Source organism: Verruconis gallopava, assembly GCF_000836295.1.
Source record: "Verruconis gallopava strain CBS 43764 unplaced genomic scaffold supercont1.14, whole genome shotgun sequence".
NCBI classification, from domain to species: Eukaryota; Fungi; Ascomycota; class Dothideomycetes; order Venturiales; family Sympoventuriaceae; genus Verruconis; species Verruconis gallopava.
This window is the reverse complement of record NW_015622150.1, coordinates 400,273-412,845: the sequence shown is the minus strand read 5'-3', so window position 1 is coordinate 412,845 and position 12,573 is coordinate 400,273. Positions and strand designations below refer to the sequence as shown.

The 12,573-nt window shown below is 52.6% G+C and overlaps 3 protein-coding genes across 3 annotated transcripts; 1 reads left to right on the top strand and 2 right to left on the bottom strand.

Annotated features, from left to right (window-relative positions):
• Positions 1–600: 600 nt before the first annotated feature.
• PV09_04895 (uncharacterized protein) lies at positions 601–7,415 on the top strand. Its single transcript, XM_016358329.1, has 7 exons — positions 601–1,923; positions 2,016–2,072; positions 2,133–2,201; positions 2,657–2,792; positions 2,987–5,263; positions 5,316–5,692; positions 5,746–7,415. Exons 5-7 carry the CDS (start codon positions 3,228–3,230, stop codon positions 6,165–6,167), a joined length of 2,835 nt encoding a protein of 944 aa, XP_016213947.1. The 5' UTR covers positions 601–1,923; positions 2,016–2,072; positions 2,133–2,201; positions 2,657–2,792; positions 2,987–3,227; the 3' UTR covers positions 6,168–7,415.
• PV09_04894 (uncharacterized protein) lies at positions 7,122–8,794 on the bottom strand. Its single transcript, XM_016358328.1, has one exon. It carries the CDS (start codon positions 8,304–8,306, stop codon positions 7,455–7,457), a length of 852 nt encoding a protein of 283 aa, XP_016213946.1. The 5' UTR covers positions 8,307–8,794; the 3' UTR covers positions 7,122–7,454.
• Positions 8,791–11,323, bottom strand: PV09_04893 (uncharacterized protein). The gene is made up of 8 exons (XM_016358327.1): positions 11,177–11,323; positions 10,842–11,124; positions 10,497–10,789; positions 9,711–10,443; positions 9,445–9,652; positions 9,013–9,397; positions 8,925–8,964; positions 8,791–8,865 (listed from the first exon to the last, which is right to left on the bottom strand). The coding sequence occupies exons 1-6, from the start codon at positions 11,256–11,258 to the stop codon at positions 9,296–9,298; spliced, it is 1,701 nt and encodes a 566-aa protein (XP_016213945.1). The 5' UTR covers positions 11,259–11,323; the 3' UTR covers positions 8,791–8,865; positions 8,925–8,964; positions 9,013–9,295.
• Between the last annotated feature and the right edge of the window lie 1,250 nt (positions 11,324–12,573).

Sequence of the window (12,573 nt, the reverse complement as noted above, 5' to 3'; positions counted from 1 at the left end):
GACGGAGGGGCGATACACATGCTGCAAGATGCTGCAGGACATCGTGGGAGCTAGCAATCGGACGTCATGCCGCGCCGTGGGCACGGGATTTCGAAGCTGGACGCTGGGAAAACACATCTTGCAACGGAACAAAGAACGGCCCTGCGTCGAGCGGGCATCAGAGTGCGGGCGCTCGGCCGCCATCAGGATCGTCACCTGGCGCCGGATCGCAGGTCGCTCGCGAACAGAAGGTCGCCCCAGCCGTGTTGCGCTGGGTTCGCCAGACCCGCGAGCAAGCGCGTGACGGCCTGGGCCAGCCTTCCCCGGATTCGCGGCATGAGCGACGATGAGGACTGCGGGCCCCCGACGCTGCAGCAGGCCGACGAGCGGGCCCTTTTGCAGCGAGCGCGCACCGGACTGGCTTCGAGGATGACCTGCCCGGCACCAAGCCAGCTTGCCGTGCCCTGGTGTTGCAGGGCCGCCATCACGGCGCAGCCCATGTCGCCAGACGCGCCTCTCTCGCGCCCTCGCTCTCTCGCTCGCTCGCTCGCGCACGCCCTCGCCCTCGCTCACGGCGCCCGCCCGACCCGTCGTTGTCGCCGCGCAGCCAGCGGAGGGACTGTTCAGCGCTTCCGCCCATGCCGTCTCACGCGCGGGCGGAGGGACGGCCGGGCGCCCTGCCCAAAGTCCTGACAGAGAACGCCTTGCTTTCTGTGTTCTGGGCCGTTTCGAGATGATAATAGCCGTTACGAGATGCTTTCTCCGCGCACAGGACCTCGTTGCGACGAGCTCCCTCCCCTTTCGACGTTTTCGGGCTGCCGATCCAGAAAGACCTGCTGTGGCCTGTCGTGCATGGAGCCATGCGTCTACCCCACAATGGGATGTTATTAAAGCGTTCTGTCAAAGCTTGGCCTCGGTGGCGTGTTTATAACACAAAGGCTGGTGCGTGCCATGGGCGAGCGACGGCACACATTGGCTCGCTTCCCGTAGCGTTCGACCTCCGCCCGCCGGCTGTGTGAAATCTCTGTTTCTGTACGGCCCGGGAGCAGTTACGAGCGAAAGCGTCTTTTCCCTGCGCAGCATTTGGCCTCTAATACCCCGCAAATTTTCATTTCGACGGACGGCACGTGCATCTAGGCGAAGCCCCTGCTGCGTTGGCGGCATTTTGGGCATGCGATCGTCCTGCGGTTGAAGACACGGCCACTCGCCATTCATCAAGCAACGCCCGGCCGCATCGAATCGCTGCAAGGCAGAAAAAGAGGTTGCGTTGAGCGTCCCACCCATCGTCCTGTCGACCGCTGCAGTCCACCTTCGGGGCTTTTTCTTCAGTTCCTCTCGAACTTGTCAGGTAAGATCGAGCCCGCCCAAGTGCCATCGCCGCACAGCGCACGCCTCCACACGGCCGTTTCCTTAGCGCCCTGCTACGCCGACCACACACTGGCATAGCGCCAGTCCTGCCGTCGTCGCGCAAAGCCGCCCGCCCCACAGCCAGGCCTCTTCTTGGGTCGCGTCTCGTCCAGACCTGCACCTCGAGACCTCACCAGACCCCAAATCCCCCCTCCAGCTCCTCAGATCCTGGGGACCAGCGTCGCCTTCTTGGGACGACTGGCTAGACGTATAACCGTCGCTCAGGGACGGCCGGTGCTGGATCTTCTTCGTCGTCGTCGACCTTCATGTTCTCCCACACCTGCCTTTCCCTCCCGCGCGCATTCGCTCTGACACAGCACAAGGACGAACATCAGATCCTCCTCAAGAGCGCGACACATCCCACCGGGCGAACCCTCTTGACGACCATCAAGCTTTCTTGACCGACCGCTCCGCTCTTCCATGTGCGCACCATTTCCAGCCCACTTGCTTTAGATTGTCCCTGTACCGCCTTTCGAACGACGCTGCGATCTGCTGGGATAGAGTGGTTCCAAGGCGCATAACACTACTCCACATAATGTGAGTCCCCACGACCTGCTCGCCTTCTGCCCTTTGCCAGCCAACGCGCACCACCTCGGACGCGATCCCGTCTAACCCGTCATGCCTGACAGTCCTTGGACGCCTCCGTTCCGCCAAAAAAGCACGTGTATTAAGATAGATTGTTCTGTGTGAGTCGGCCAGCACCCCCGTTGACAGACACGACCGGCTGACGGGACAGACATTCATAGACCGATAGATTGCACAATTAGCCTCGTTTCCAGCTCCTGCAGGCACGTATCAAGGATCGGACGTGAAAGGTACGCAAAACCCCGCAGCGACAGGACCAGTCTCCGAGCTGTCGGCCACCGTGTATCTCGTGCTTTCTGCCTTTTCGTCCTTCCAGTTTTCCCTTTTCATTTCTATCTTCGAGTGCGCCTAGTTCTGCACCCCCGCCTCATACGCACAAACGGGGCCATCGCCATCGCACGCCGGCCGGCGCCTTTTCTGGTCACTCTCGACCGTTTCGCGCTTGTTGCCGCTTGCCAGGCGACGTGAGAATGCCAGTGACAGGAACAGCATCGAGTGGCAGCTTTGACGCACGGTTGCCCTTCTTCACCACTTGGCAAAGCCGCGCTCCTCACACTCTTCCAACATCAAACATCAGCGTCCATAGTCGTGGGTCAAGATTGTAATTTTTGCGATTTCTTAGTTACGATGCGCTACGGACTGCGAGCTCTACAAAAAGCAGGTGGTTTACTGACTTCTTGTCTAGTCTTACTTTTTCTTCCATTTCAAAGACGCTTTAAATTGCTAAGCCTCAAAAAGTCCGGAAGCCTTAGAAACGACTGCACAAGAGCTCCAGACTCTGCAACACGAGCTTGCTTTACAGGGGGGGGTCTATTCACCTCGTACGTACCTCTATATTCTCAATATCTATCGGACTTTTCCCTACCCCGTTCCAACATGCGATCGCTGTCTCTGCACGCAGTGGGGGACAATCTCCCGTCTTGTTTCTTGCTCGTCTTGAGTGTACTGCACTCGTCTCCCGAAACATGTCTCTTGGATCACTTTGAAAAACATTTGGCTAATCCAAGAACCTTAGCAAATTGCGCGAGATTTGAAAAGGACGCATCCGGGGCCCTTCTTAAAGTCACTCCTCGCGGCGCACCGTCGCAGGAATCGCGTGGACCCGTACCTGTTCGAAAGGTTTATGCGACGTCAAGGATAGTGACTCGAGCGATAGCCTCAGTCAACAGCCATAGGCCCTTGCTACGTTCTTTGCTTCTTCGCGCCTCGTACAGTCTGGGGCATAAAACAAAGACGCCTCGTGGTACGATGTGAAGATGGCTTCACCGAATGTTGCAACCGCAAGCAATGGCCAAAATGGCCATGGCCGCCCTCAGTATCCTAATCAGACATTCTTTGAGAAAAAGAGCATGACCGGACTACGAACATCGACGCCTCAATCCGAAGCCATGGAGTCTTCCGAGGATGAACGTGAGCCGTCTGCCGTCATGTCAACTTCAATGCATTCAGCGAAAAGCACATCTACCAACCCGGCGATGGCACAGCGAAGGCCATCATGGCTGAGTGAAGTTCAGCAGTCTACAGCCCAGTCCAAACCGGCAAGGAAATTTTCAGTCGGCGGCATTTCACATGCCTCGTCCGGCTCACAACCTACCACGCCATTGAATGAGAACGGCCCTTGGGAAACGTCATCCAACGCTGGCCGTCCGGGAACAGGCGGCGCAATGTGGGGCTCGCAGATCTGGCAGAAGGACAGGCCGTCCCGACTTGTTGAAGTCATGCCGTCGCCGGGAAGCTCGATTCATGAAGACTTGCGCTCGCCTACTTCGGTTGCTACCAGCGGTCTGCCTTTCGAGATCCCATTGGAGCCAAGCAGGAAAACCATCCGCTCACAATCCTATTCAGCCGGTCAACTCGAGAAGATACCGGGAATGGAACACCTTCAGCAGCAGGCTAGCTACTCGCGTATGCGCTCGGTAGTCCATCGACCAAGCCGTCCAAGCATGCTCGGTGAAGGCTCCCGAGACATGCTAGGCTCGTTGCGTGAGGATGAGGACGACACCGAAGACCTGAGCGGCTCCGACAACAGCTATGGTGTGCCTCTCCGCACAACAACAAGCTTGCAGAATCCTCCGCGAGCCCCGGCCTTCAGCGCGTTCACGAAAGCACCCAGCCCACTTCCCAACGGAGGCTACCGCATGCAGTCTCGCAGTGGCACCTTCCCTCTCTCACCTGGCTCGGATTATGCCGTTGCCGATGAGGACGCCAACGATCATTCATCGGATCTTAGTCGTGCCATGGCGCGCAACGTCGTAGGCAGCAGCAACGTCTCATCCACGACAGGCCTGACATCTCTCACCACGGCTGGTGCTCGCTCCAAATGGCAATCCCAACTGGGCTTTGGCATCGCTGAAGATGGTAGTCAAAGCCGACGCCACTCTTTTGCGGCTGAGCAGTTGCCCAGTCGTACTCGCAACAACTCGATGGCAACACCCACTTCGATGGCAGTTCCTTCAGAACTGGGGCAATCTGCACAGTATGGCGGGTACAACACTTTCAACTCTCCATTCGCAAATATGGATCAGACTCAACAGATGCCACAAGCCCTGACCCATGAGGAACGTAAGTATCACGGTTTCTCAAGTATAAACAATCGTCTTAATTATGATGAAATTTTCAAATGTCTCCCGCGTGTCGAACGTGAAGATCGCAAGCTCAAACAGAGGCAAGAGTTTGACAAATTTTATGCAGCATCCTACTTCGGTGGCGCCGAAAACATACGCCGAAACGTTCACGATGCGACGGAGACCTACAACCCCTTTGCGCTCCCGAACGTCTTCAGTCGCCCGCAACGAATTCTGTACCTGGTAGTTTTCAAATGCAGCCGCGCCGACATCTATTACATCCCCGAAAACACCGGCTTACAGGTGAAGACGGGCGACACGGTCATAGTGGAGGGCGACCGCGGTCAGGACTTGGGCACCGTAGAGGCCATCAACATCACCATGGACATGGCGAAGAAATTGAAAGAGGAGTATTTACGAAAGCAGTACAAGTGCTTGATGATGTTTTCTAGAATGTATCCACACATTGCTGCGATTGCGAATGACGACGAGCAATTTGAACAGGCGATCATCGCGTCGAAGAACATGCAGCAGAACGGTCTGCATGGAGGGCAGCCCCAGCAAGAATCCGAACCTCGGCCGAAGATGATCAAGCGAGTCGCTCGTCCGGACGAAGTCCATCTCCTTCGAGAGAAGGAGGGCAATGAGGCAAAGGCCAAGCGTGTCTGTCAAACCAAGGTCAACGATCACGGGTTGCGAATGGAGATCCTCGATGCTGAATTTCAACAGTAGGTCATTTGGAGGCTTTGGTTAGAGTAGATGAGAAACTAACGTACGCAGCGACTACCGCAAACTTACCTTCTTCTACTATGCCGAAGAGTATATCAACTTCAACGACCTCGTGACTGATCTCTTTAAAGTCTACAAGACACGTATCTGGATGTCTGCTATCAATCCTGCTTCATTCACAGGAGCTGGTAACCCTCATACTGGACAACGTGCGCAGCAATGGCCAAGACAAGGACCACATGTCAACTATATGCGACCTCAAGAACCGCAGTTTTCCTTGGATGGAGGGCGCACACAATCACCGAACGACTACGATACGCCTGCTGCGCGAGGCAATCGCGAGTATGAGCGTCTCTATGGCAATTCTGGCTATCCTGCGACCATGAGCCTGCCCGGGATGGATCGCATAGCACCTGTCCTTCATTCTGGTTAGTTTTCTTCTCTCCCCGAATACAGCCAAGCAAAATCTGACATGAAAAAGACTTCCCGCCGAACATGCCATCACCATATGGGCTGCATGGAGGTGCTGGTGCTCCTTTCAGTCCCAGTGCCAGTCAGTTCACTCCATTTGCTAACCAATATGGTAATATGGCAGCCGCATGGTCACAGATTCCCCCAGGCATGGGCCAACCCTACCAATATGCAGATCCTACCGCGAACTACTCGATTGCTCCCATTGGCGCCAACGCAAATCCACCTTTGAGCCAGCAAACGGGCAGCTTTACTCCACGAGCTTCCTTAGCTCCCGGGCAAGGGCAGGCCCAGCGCCAGAATCAAAGCCAGAATCAAAACAAAAGTCAGCCGAGTGGCAGCAATGGACATCCAACCGGTAGCGAGCAAGACTTGAGCGCAATGGAAGATCAGTTGCGACGTTTCAATTTGAACCAGCAACGCCCTCAGTGAACGAAAAATTCCACCGAAAAATAAAATTGCAATAGATTCAATACCCATAGACAAGATGCACTGAAAAGTCATCTTGGATTCGAACACACTTTTTACATCCAACACGAAAAAAATTGATCTGGAAATGAGAGAGCGATATAGACTTTTTGACGCAAATCGGCAACGACGACACGACTTGCATTCTCAGAGTTCATGCAGACGGTCACTTCTGGCGCACTGAGTGCAAGCGCTCTTTCTCGCGTTTGTTTCCTCCTTTTCCTGGTCTTCTGACGATGCATTCAAAGTAAAGGCGGGTTGCTGGCGTGACAGGTGCTTTCAATTTCATCAACGTTCCCTCATGTGAAGAACAAGCGCTAGGTCTTTCAGTTCTGTCTGACGTCGGCCACAGACGGTGCATTTCATCAGAACAGAGGTATTACTTTCATAATGTCGAAGAAAAAGAGGGGGTGATTTTTTTTTTTTTATTCGTTTCAACCTTTACTTTTGAGTGAGTCTCTTCTTTCGGTCGGTTTATCGACCAGACATCAAATTTGCTAAATCGGTGCACTTTCATACTCCTAGGTTAAAAGGTGATTGGGGCAGTTAAAAGTCTTACGACAACACTTACGTTTTTTTTTTCCCCTTTATGGGATACATAACAGTCATTAGATGTGGCAACAGCCTTTTATTTCTCGTTTGCAGGAGGTTATACTTAATCAAAATCGTTCGCTTGTTGAATATACTTCCGGCTATCAGGCAAGGCGCTGATTAGTTGTCATACTTGTCTCACAAGACTGGATCTACCCGAGTTTCTTTGGCTGCAGTGGCCTCTGCATTGTTTGAAGACGGTGGCTGTCTTTGAGAGAACAATATAGTGGCTCACTTAAGGCAGAAGAAGCCCCATAGATTATGAACAATACCAATGAGAAGACACCGGGAGCGGATATTGTGGTTTTCTTGAGAGAGTTCGGGAATGGCAGTTGAATAACACTTCTAGGAAGCTGCATAGAGACGTCATCATACTTTGTGTTAATCTTCTGGCTTCTTCATTAGAACACAGGAGTGCTGTGATGGGATCAGCCACATCATCTGCAACCGCAGCATCACATTTATCTGGTATACCAAAGGAGCTGGAGGCTTGAGGCACTGAGCTGACCAAGGCCCGGGGAAACAGTAGCACTTTTAGACGTGACGCTCGCAGAGGGGAAGATACATGAACATAATTTGGGCATGCTCCACCACCTTATACCGTACAATTGCAAATGATCCATGTCCGTAAATTGTGCCGAAGAGGAAGCAACCAAACGTTTATCGCTTGATTTTGCCGCACATGACCACATCCTGCCCAAACTGCTGCCATCTCACCTCCGCTAGACTCGTGGCGGCGCGCAGCGATCCGTCGCCGGAACGAAGCGCTGGGGGGCTCACGTTGACGCCGGCGTCGCCCAGCCAGACAGGTGCAATTGTGACTATGACCGCGTCGACAAGGTGGAGATTTTTCTCCTGAAGCAGGGCGTTGATGACCTTGGCGCCGCCTTCGACCATGACGCTGTCGACTCCTCGTCGCCCGAGCTCCGCAAGGATGGCCTGCCAGTCCATCTCGCCGTCCGTCGCAGGCACCGTGATGTACGCGCCGGAGCACCGCTCCGCGCAGCGCACCCATTCCGGGTCAAGATCGGTCGGGTCCTTGGACGTGAGGATCCACGGGCCCTTGCCCGTGCCGTGAAATGCCAGCGCCATGCACGCCGCCACCCCGTCGGGCCACCTGCCCGGGCTCCAGCGGGCCCGCGCGTCGACGACGACCGGCCGCGGCTGCCCGTCGAGACCGACGCCTGCCAGCCGGCAGTTGAGCGCCGGGTCGTCCGCCATCGCCGTGCCCGCGCCGACCAGGATCGCGTCGTGCCTCGACCGCAGGTAGTGCGTCATCGCCTTCGTCTCCGGCCCCGAAAGCGCCGTCTGCGCGCCCGGCGCGAGCGCCAGCTTGGAGTCAAGAGACTGCGCATATGTCAGCGTCACGAACGGCCGGTCGGTCCCGCCAACGCCGTCTTCGCGGTTGCCCTCCGCCGTGGGCAGGTACGGATCGATGAACGCCCGCGACGACGCCGGAAACATCAGCGCTTCTTTCGCACGAGGCCGAGCGGGAGCCCCCTGCTGCGCCATTACTTTTATATTTTCTTTTTTTTTTTTTATAAAAAAGTTCGAATTTTTCGTTTATTTTACTCTTCTTTGTTACGAAGTGGCCTCGTCCGATCCTGTTTCTCGGGGCGTGGGCATCGTCTCCGCGGCACGTTTTTCTCTCTAGTGGTAGGCGGGTGAACCGTCCAAAGATTCGACTTTGTTGTCGGTTGAACCGGCAGAACTTGTCCTATTTGTGGGTGAAGGGGAGGGCGAGGGCGTTGGGAACAAAAAACACGTGATTTTTTAGTGTGCGAAAGTGAGAGGAAGGCGTTCCGGAAAGACGGAGTGGGGGTTGGAGGGGGAAGAGTTCGCTGCAGGGTGAATACCACTACCAGCTTTCCCTAATCTCTTGCTTGCTCTTTCGCACGAATTTACATGAAGCGTTAGTAATTCGGGACTTTTTGCCGTGCACAAACGAGTTATTCTTTCTGGGCAGAACGAAAGCAGGCGCTCGAGCGTTGCTCGTTCTGTGGTACGATTAGTGGACTTAATACAGCTTTAGCTCTGAACATTTGATTGCAGGCCAATTTCATGCCGAAAGCTTCGGTTTCTATCAATACCAGTGCACTGGAGAAGGATTTGTCTTGCTAGGAAACTAACCTGAATTGATGTCATCGTTGAATACTGCTAGGATTAAAACCTAGCATGTACGTCAGTATCGCATGGCTAATGGTCTCTACTGTCTCACTTCTCATGAGCTATTTCGACCTAGAATCTACATGATTCATTACATTGCATGAAAGCAATTGTTTTGGCATCAATGAATCTGTTCAGAAGTCCGTATTTTCATGATTATTTAACTACGTTTGGTCGTTTCTGAAAGAAGGTCTGAAAAAAATATAAACGAATGGAAGTCGTGTTCAACGCACTGACCAATACAAAGGGATAGGAACGCATGGACTAGAGCTAGTTCCGGTAATGACTATTGCGCGTATCTTCTAGGAAAGTGACATAAGTCATAAATAACCCGCCTAGGTTTTCGCACTCTTCTGTTTGTTGAACTCATCGATGGCAGCGCCGGTAACCAGCACACCTTTCGGAGCATCAAGCTCCTTCAGCTTGACTTCTACAACCTATGTCTAATAAGCACAATGCTGTGTCTTGGCACCATCCAACTTACCTGGAAGCAGTCGGCACGAGCGGCACCACTTTCAATGAACTTTAAAAATTCTTCATTTGTCTTGATAGGACCGTGATATTGGGACTTGAACTGTGGCCCAAACGTCTTGGCCATATTGCTATAGTCCCATAACGCGACCTCGTTATAGGTTTCATGCTTGCCGTGGATAAGTCGTTCGACGGTATATCCGTTGTTATTAAGGATGAATCTACTCAATTCTCAGTCCATGTCTCTGCAGATCTGAATAAGCAAATGGTAGCACGTACATGATAGGCTTCAGATCATATCGGAGCATATCGGCAATGGCTTGAGCAGTGAGATGAAGCGAGCCTTCGCCAGTGACTAGAACGCCCCTCTTCCACTTTCCGTCACTTTCCTTAATGGCTTGACAGACACCGACGATAGAGCCAGTAGCGTACCCAATGCTTCCCCATACAGTTTGATTGAAGAAAAATGATCCACTAGGCATGAACGAATCACCCAAGCCGAAAGCACTGGTTCCGGTCTCGCCAATGATTACGTCTCCCGGCTGGAAGAATTTGCCGAGAGTAGCCCACATGAAATCTTGGGTCAATTCGCCAGTTGCGGGTAGGCTTCGCAGAGGGTAAGGATCCCACGTAACTGGGATGCTTTTCGCAAATGGTGTGGCCTTGAAATCAGCAATCATAGCCGAAAGGAGATACTTCATCTTCACCGGTACTGGCTCCCCTGAAAGCTTCGTATGAAAGCGTTGGACTTCGATGATCTTGTCTTCAGCGATGGTCATAGTGAATTCTGCGGTGTTGAAATCGCTCCCATAGCGACCAAGCCATAAAGCACAATCGGTGCCTTCAACAGCTTGCTTAATTCCTTCATGAGTGCCTGCACCAGCGTAAACACCTGCATAGTTCTTCAGTTCTTCGTTAGGCACAGATTTCCCCATAGCAGTAGTGAAGAACGGAATGTCAAGAAGAGTTTGCAATTCTTGCACTTCCTTGATACATTTGTTGCGATGTGTTACTGAAGAATCATCATTACTCGAAGATGCATTGCATGTTAAGTTAGATACTTACGACCATCAACGATAACGACAGGATAGGCAGCTTGCTCAAGGGCAGCACGAATCGAAGCGACGACTTTTTTGGTAGCATTCTCGTTGTCGGGAGGCAACGTAACGTCGAGGGGAATACTAAGGGTCGCTCCCGAAATTGGGGAATGAGATAGATCAGCCGGCACACCAATGTACACGGGCCTTGACTCGACAATCATCTTCGTGAGGACTCGATCGATTTCGGACGCTGCTGTGGTGGGATCTGTCAAGATTGTTGTAGCGGCAGAAATCTGCTTGCTCATCTCATGACAAAAGCTATGCAAAGTGAGACGAGGATGCATGAGGTCGAAGCATCAAGAGAACTCACTCAAAGGTGCCATCACCACGGGTATGATGCATAATTGCACCAGCCTTCATAGCAGACACACCAGGGTAGCCAACGATGTGCGCTACAGGCACATACTCAGCAAATTGGCCAGCAACGCCACAGTACGCGGACAGCTCCCCCGGTCCAAAAGTGGAAACAAAGGCTGCTGCACCATTAATGCGCGCGTATCCATCCGCCGCATACGAAGCTATGAGCTCGTTTGGATTGCCTCGCCACGTAAGGCCATTTCCAGCCACGAGATCAAGCAGGGCAAGTTCATAGTCTAAGTGCTTGTTTAGGAGAAGACCCGAGTATCGTAGTGGTCAAGCACCTACCGCCGGGAACGCCTAGAATTGATTGGACTCCTAGCTGCTTGAGGCGCTGGAAGAGGTAGTCCCCGAGCTTGACCAGAGACATGACGATGAAAGAGGCTGTACTTTGTCGTAACGATATAATATGCTTTTTTAATACGGAATAAAGATGGGACTTCGATAGTAAAGACATGAGATGGATTGATCGCCTATTTATATACGATGGAGGAAGGAACTACAGCTGTCACAGTGTGGTCAAGATGGCTGACCGCACCTACGATAGTGTAGTTAGTAAGCCTACTCTGCAGACATCTAGACGCAACGATCGTCGCGTCGCGTAGAGTTAACCGCTTGAAGCCGTAGCAAGAAGTAGGGTATCAACTCTGATTGAATGATCATACATGACTCTATTCCCTGTGCGGTCAACAGCGACGCTAGGCTAGGGTGGACATGAGTCTTAACCCTGCTAAGATATGGCAGGTACACTGCGGCGCAAAAGTGAAGTCCATGAATGGTGGCGATCGAATTCGGGGTAGTAGCTAAGCTTTTGATCAAAGGCTTGAATTAGCCGCAATTGCGTAGGTACTGGTCTACGGAAGCTTTGACAACGGAGTGTCCGTGTAATTGCTAGTTAGTTACTATGCATTCATGGTTGTGATTATGTCTCATGAGCTACCAAACAATATCCGCCCGGCTCCAACCTTTACAGGCTTTGTCCGAAAGGAAGAATTCCATAGAGCACGCTTCGGTCAGAAAGGATATTCGCGGATCAGAAATATCGTAAGCTTTGTTTAGAACGTCGGCATTGCGACGAGTTTTCTGTGTCTGAGGAAACCATCCACGGCTGGGACAATTAATCGGATTTTCATGCAACTGGATCAGTCATCGTAAAATTTGCTATTCGGCATGTTGTAACGGCCACGCTCCATTAGGCGACGCAAATATCCATAACGGTCGAAGATACACCGGGGCCTGAACTTAGATCAGATCTGGAGCCTTGATTCGGATAGGAGTACGGAGAGATTGAGACCCGAAATCGCACTTTGAGGCTGAGAACGGACCTAAAAATATCCACAATGTGTACGCGGCAATCTGGAATTTCGCTTTCGTGCGGGCAGAGGCGGTGAATTAACCATTTGGGTGCTGCACCTCGGCAATTTCATAAATCGAGTATCTGTATTAAGGTCATTTTGTTGTCGCAATGCTGGTGAAGATGACGCTGAAGTTGTTGTTGACTCGCGGCCGTAGGAAGCAAGCCGTTCCTAGCCGACGCGAATCCTGACCGAAATACAGTGAAATGCCCACGCTCTTCAGTTGAGACGGCTTGAATTCAAACAGTCCCACGAACATAACTTTCTATCATAGGAGACTCCAGGATCCCCTGGAAGCCATGTGATGATGAGATGAAATAGCTTGGAGGC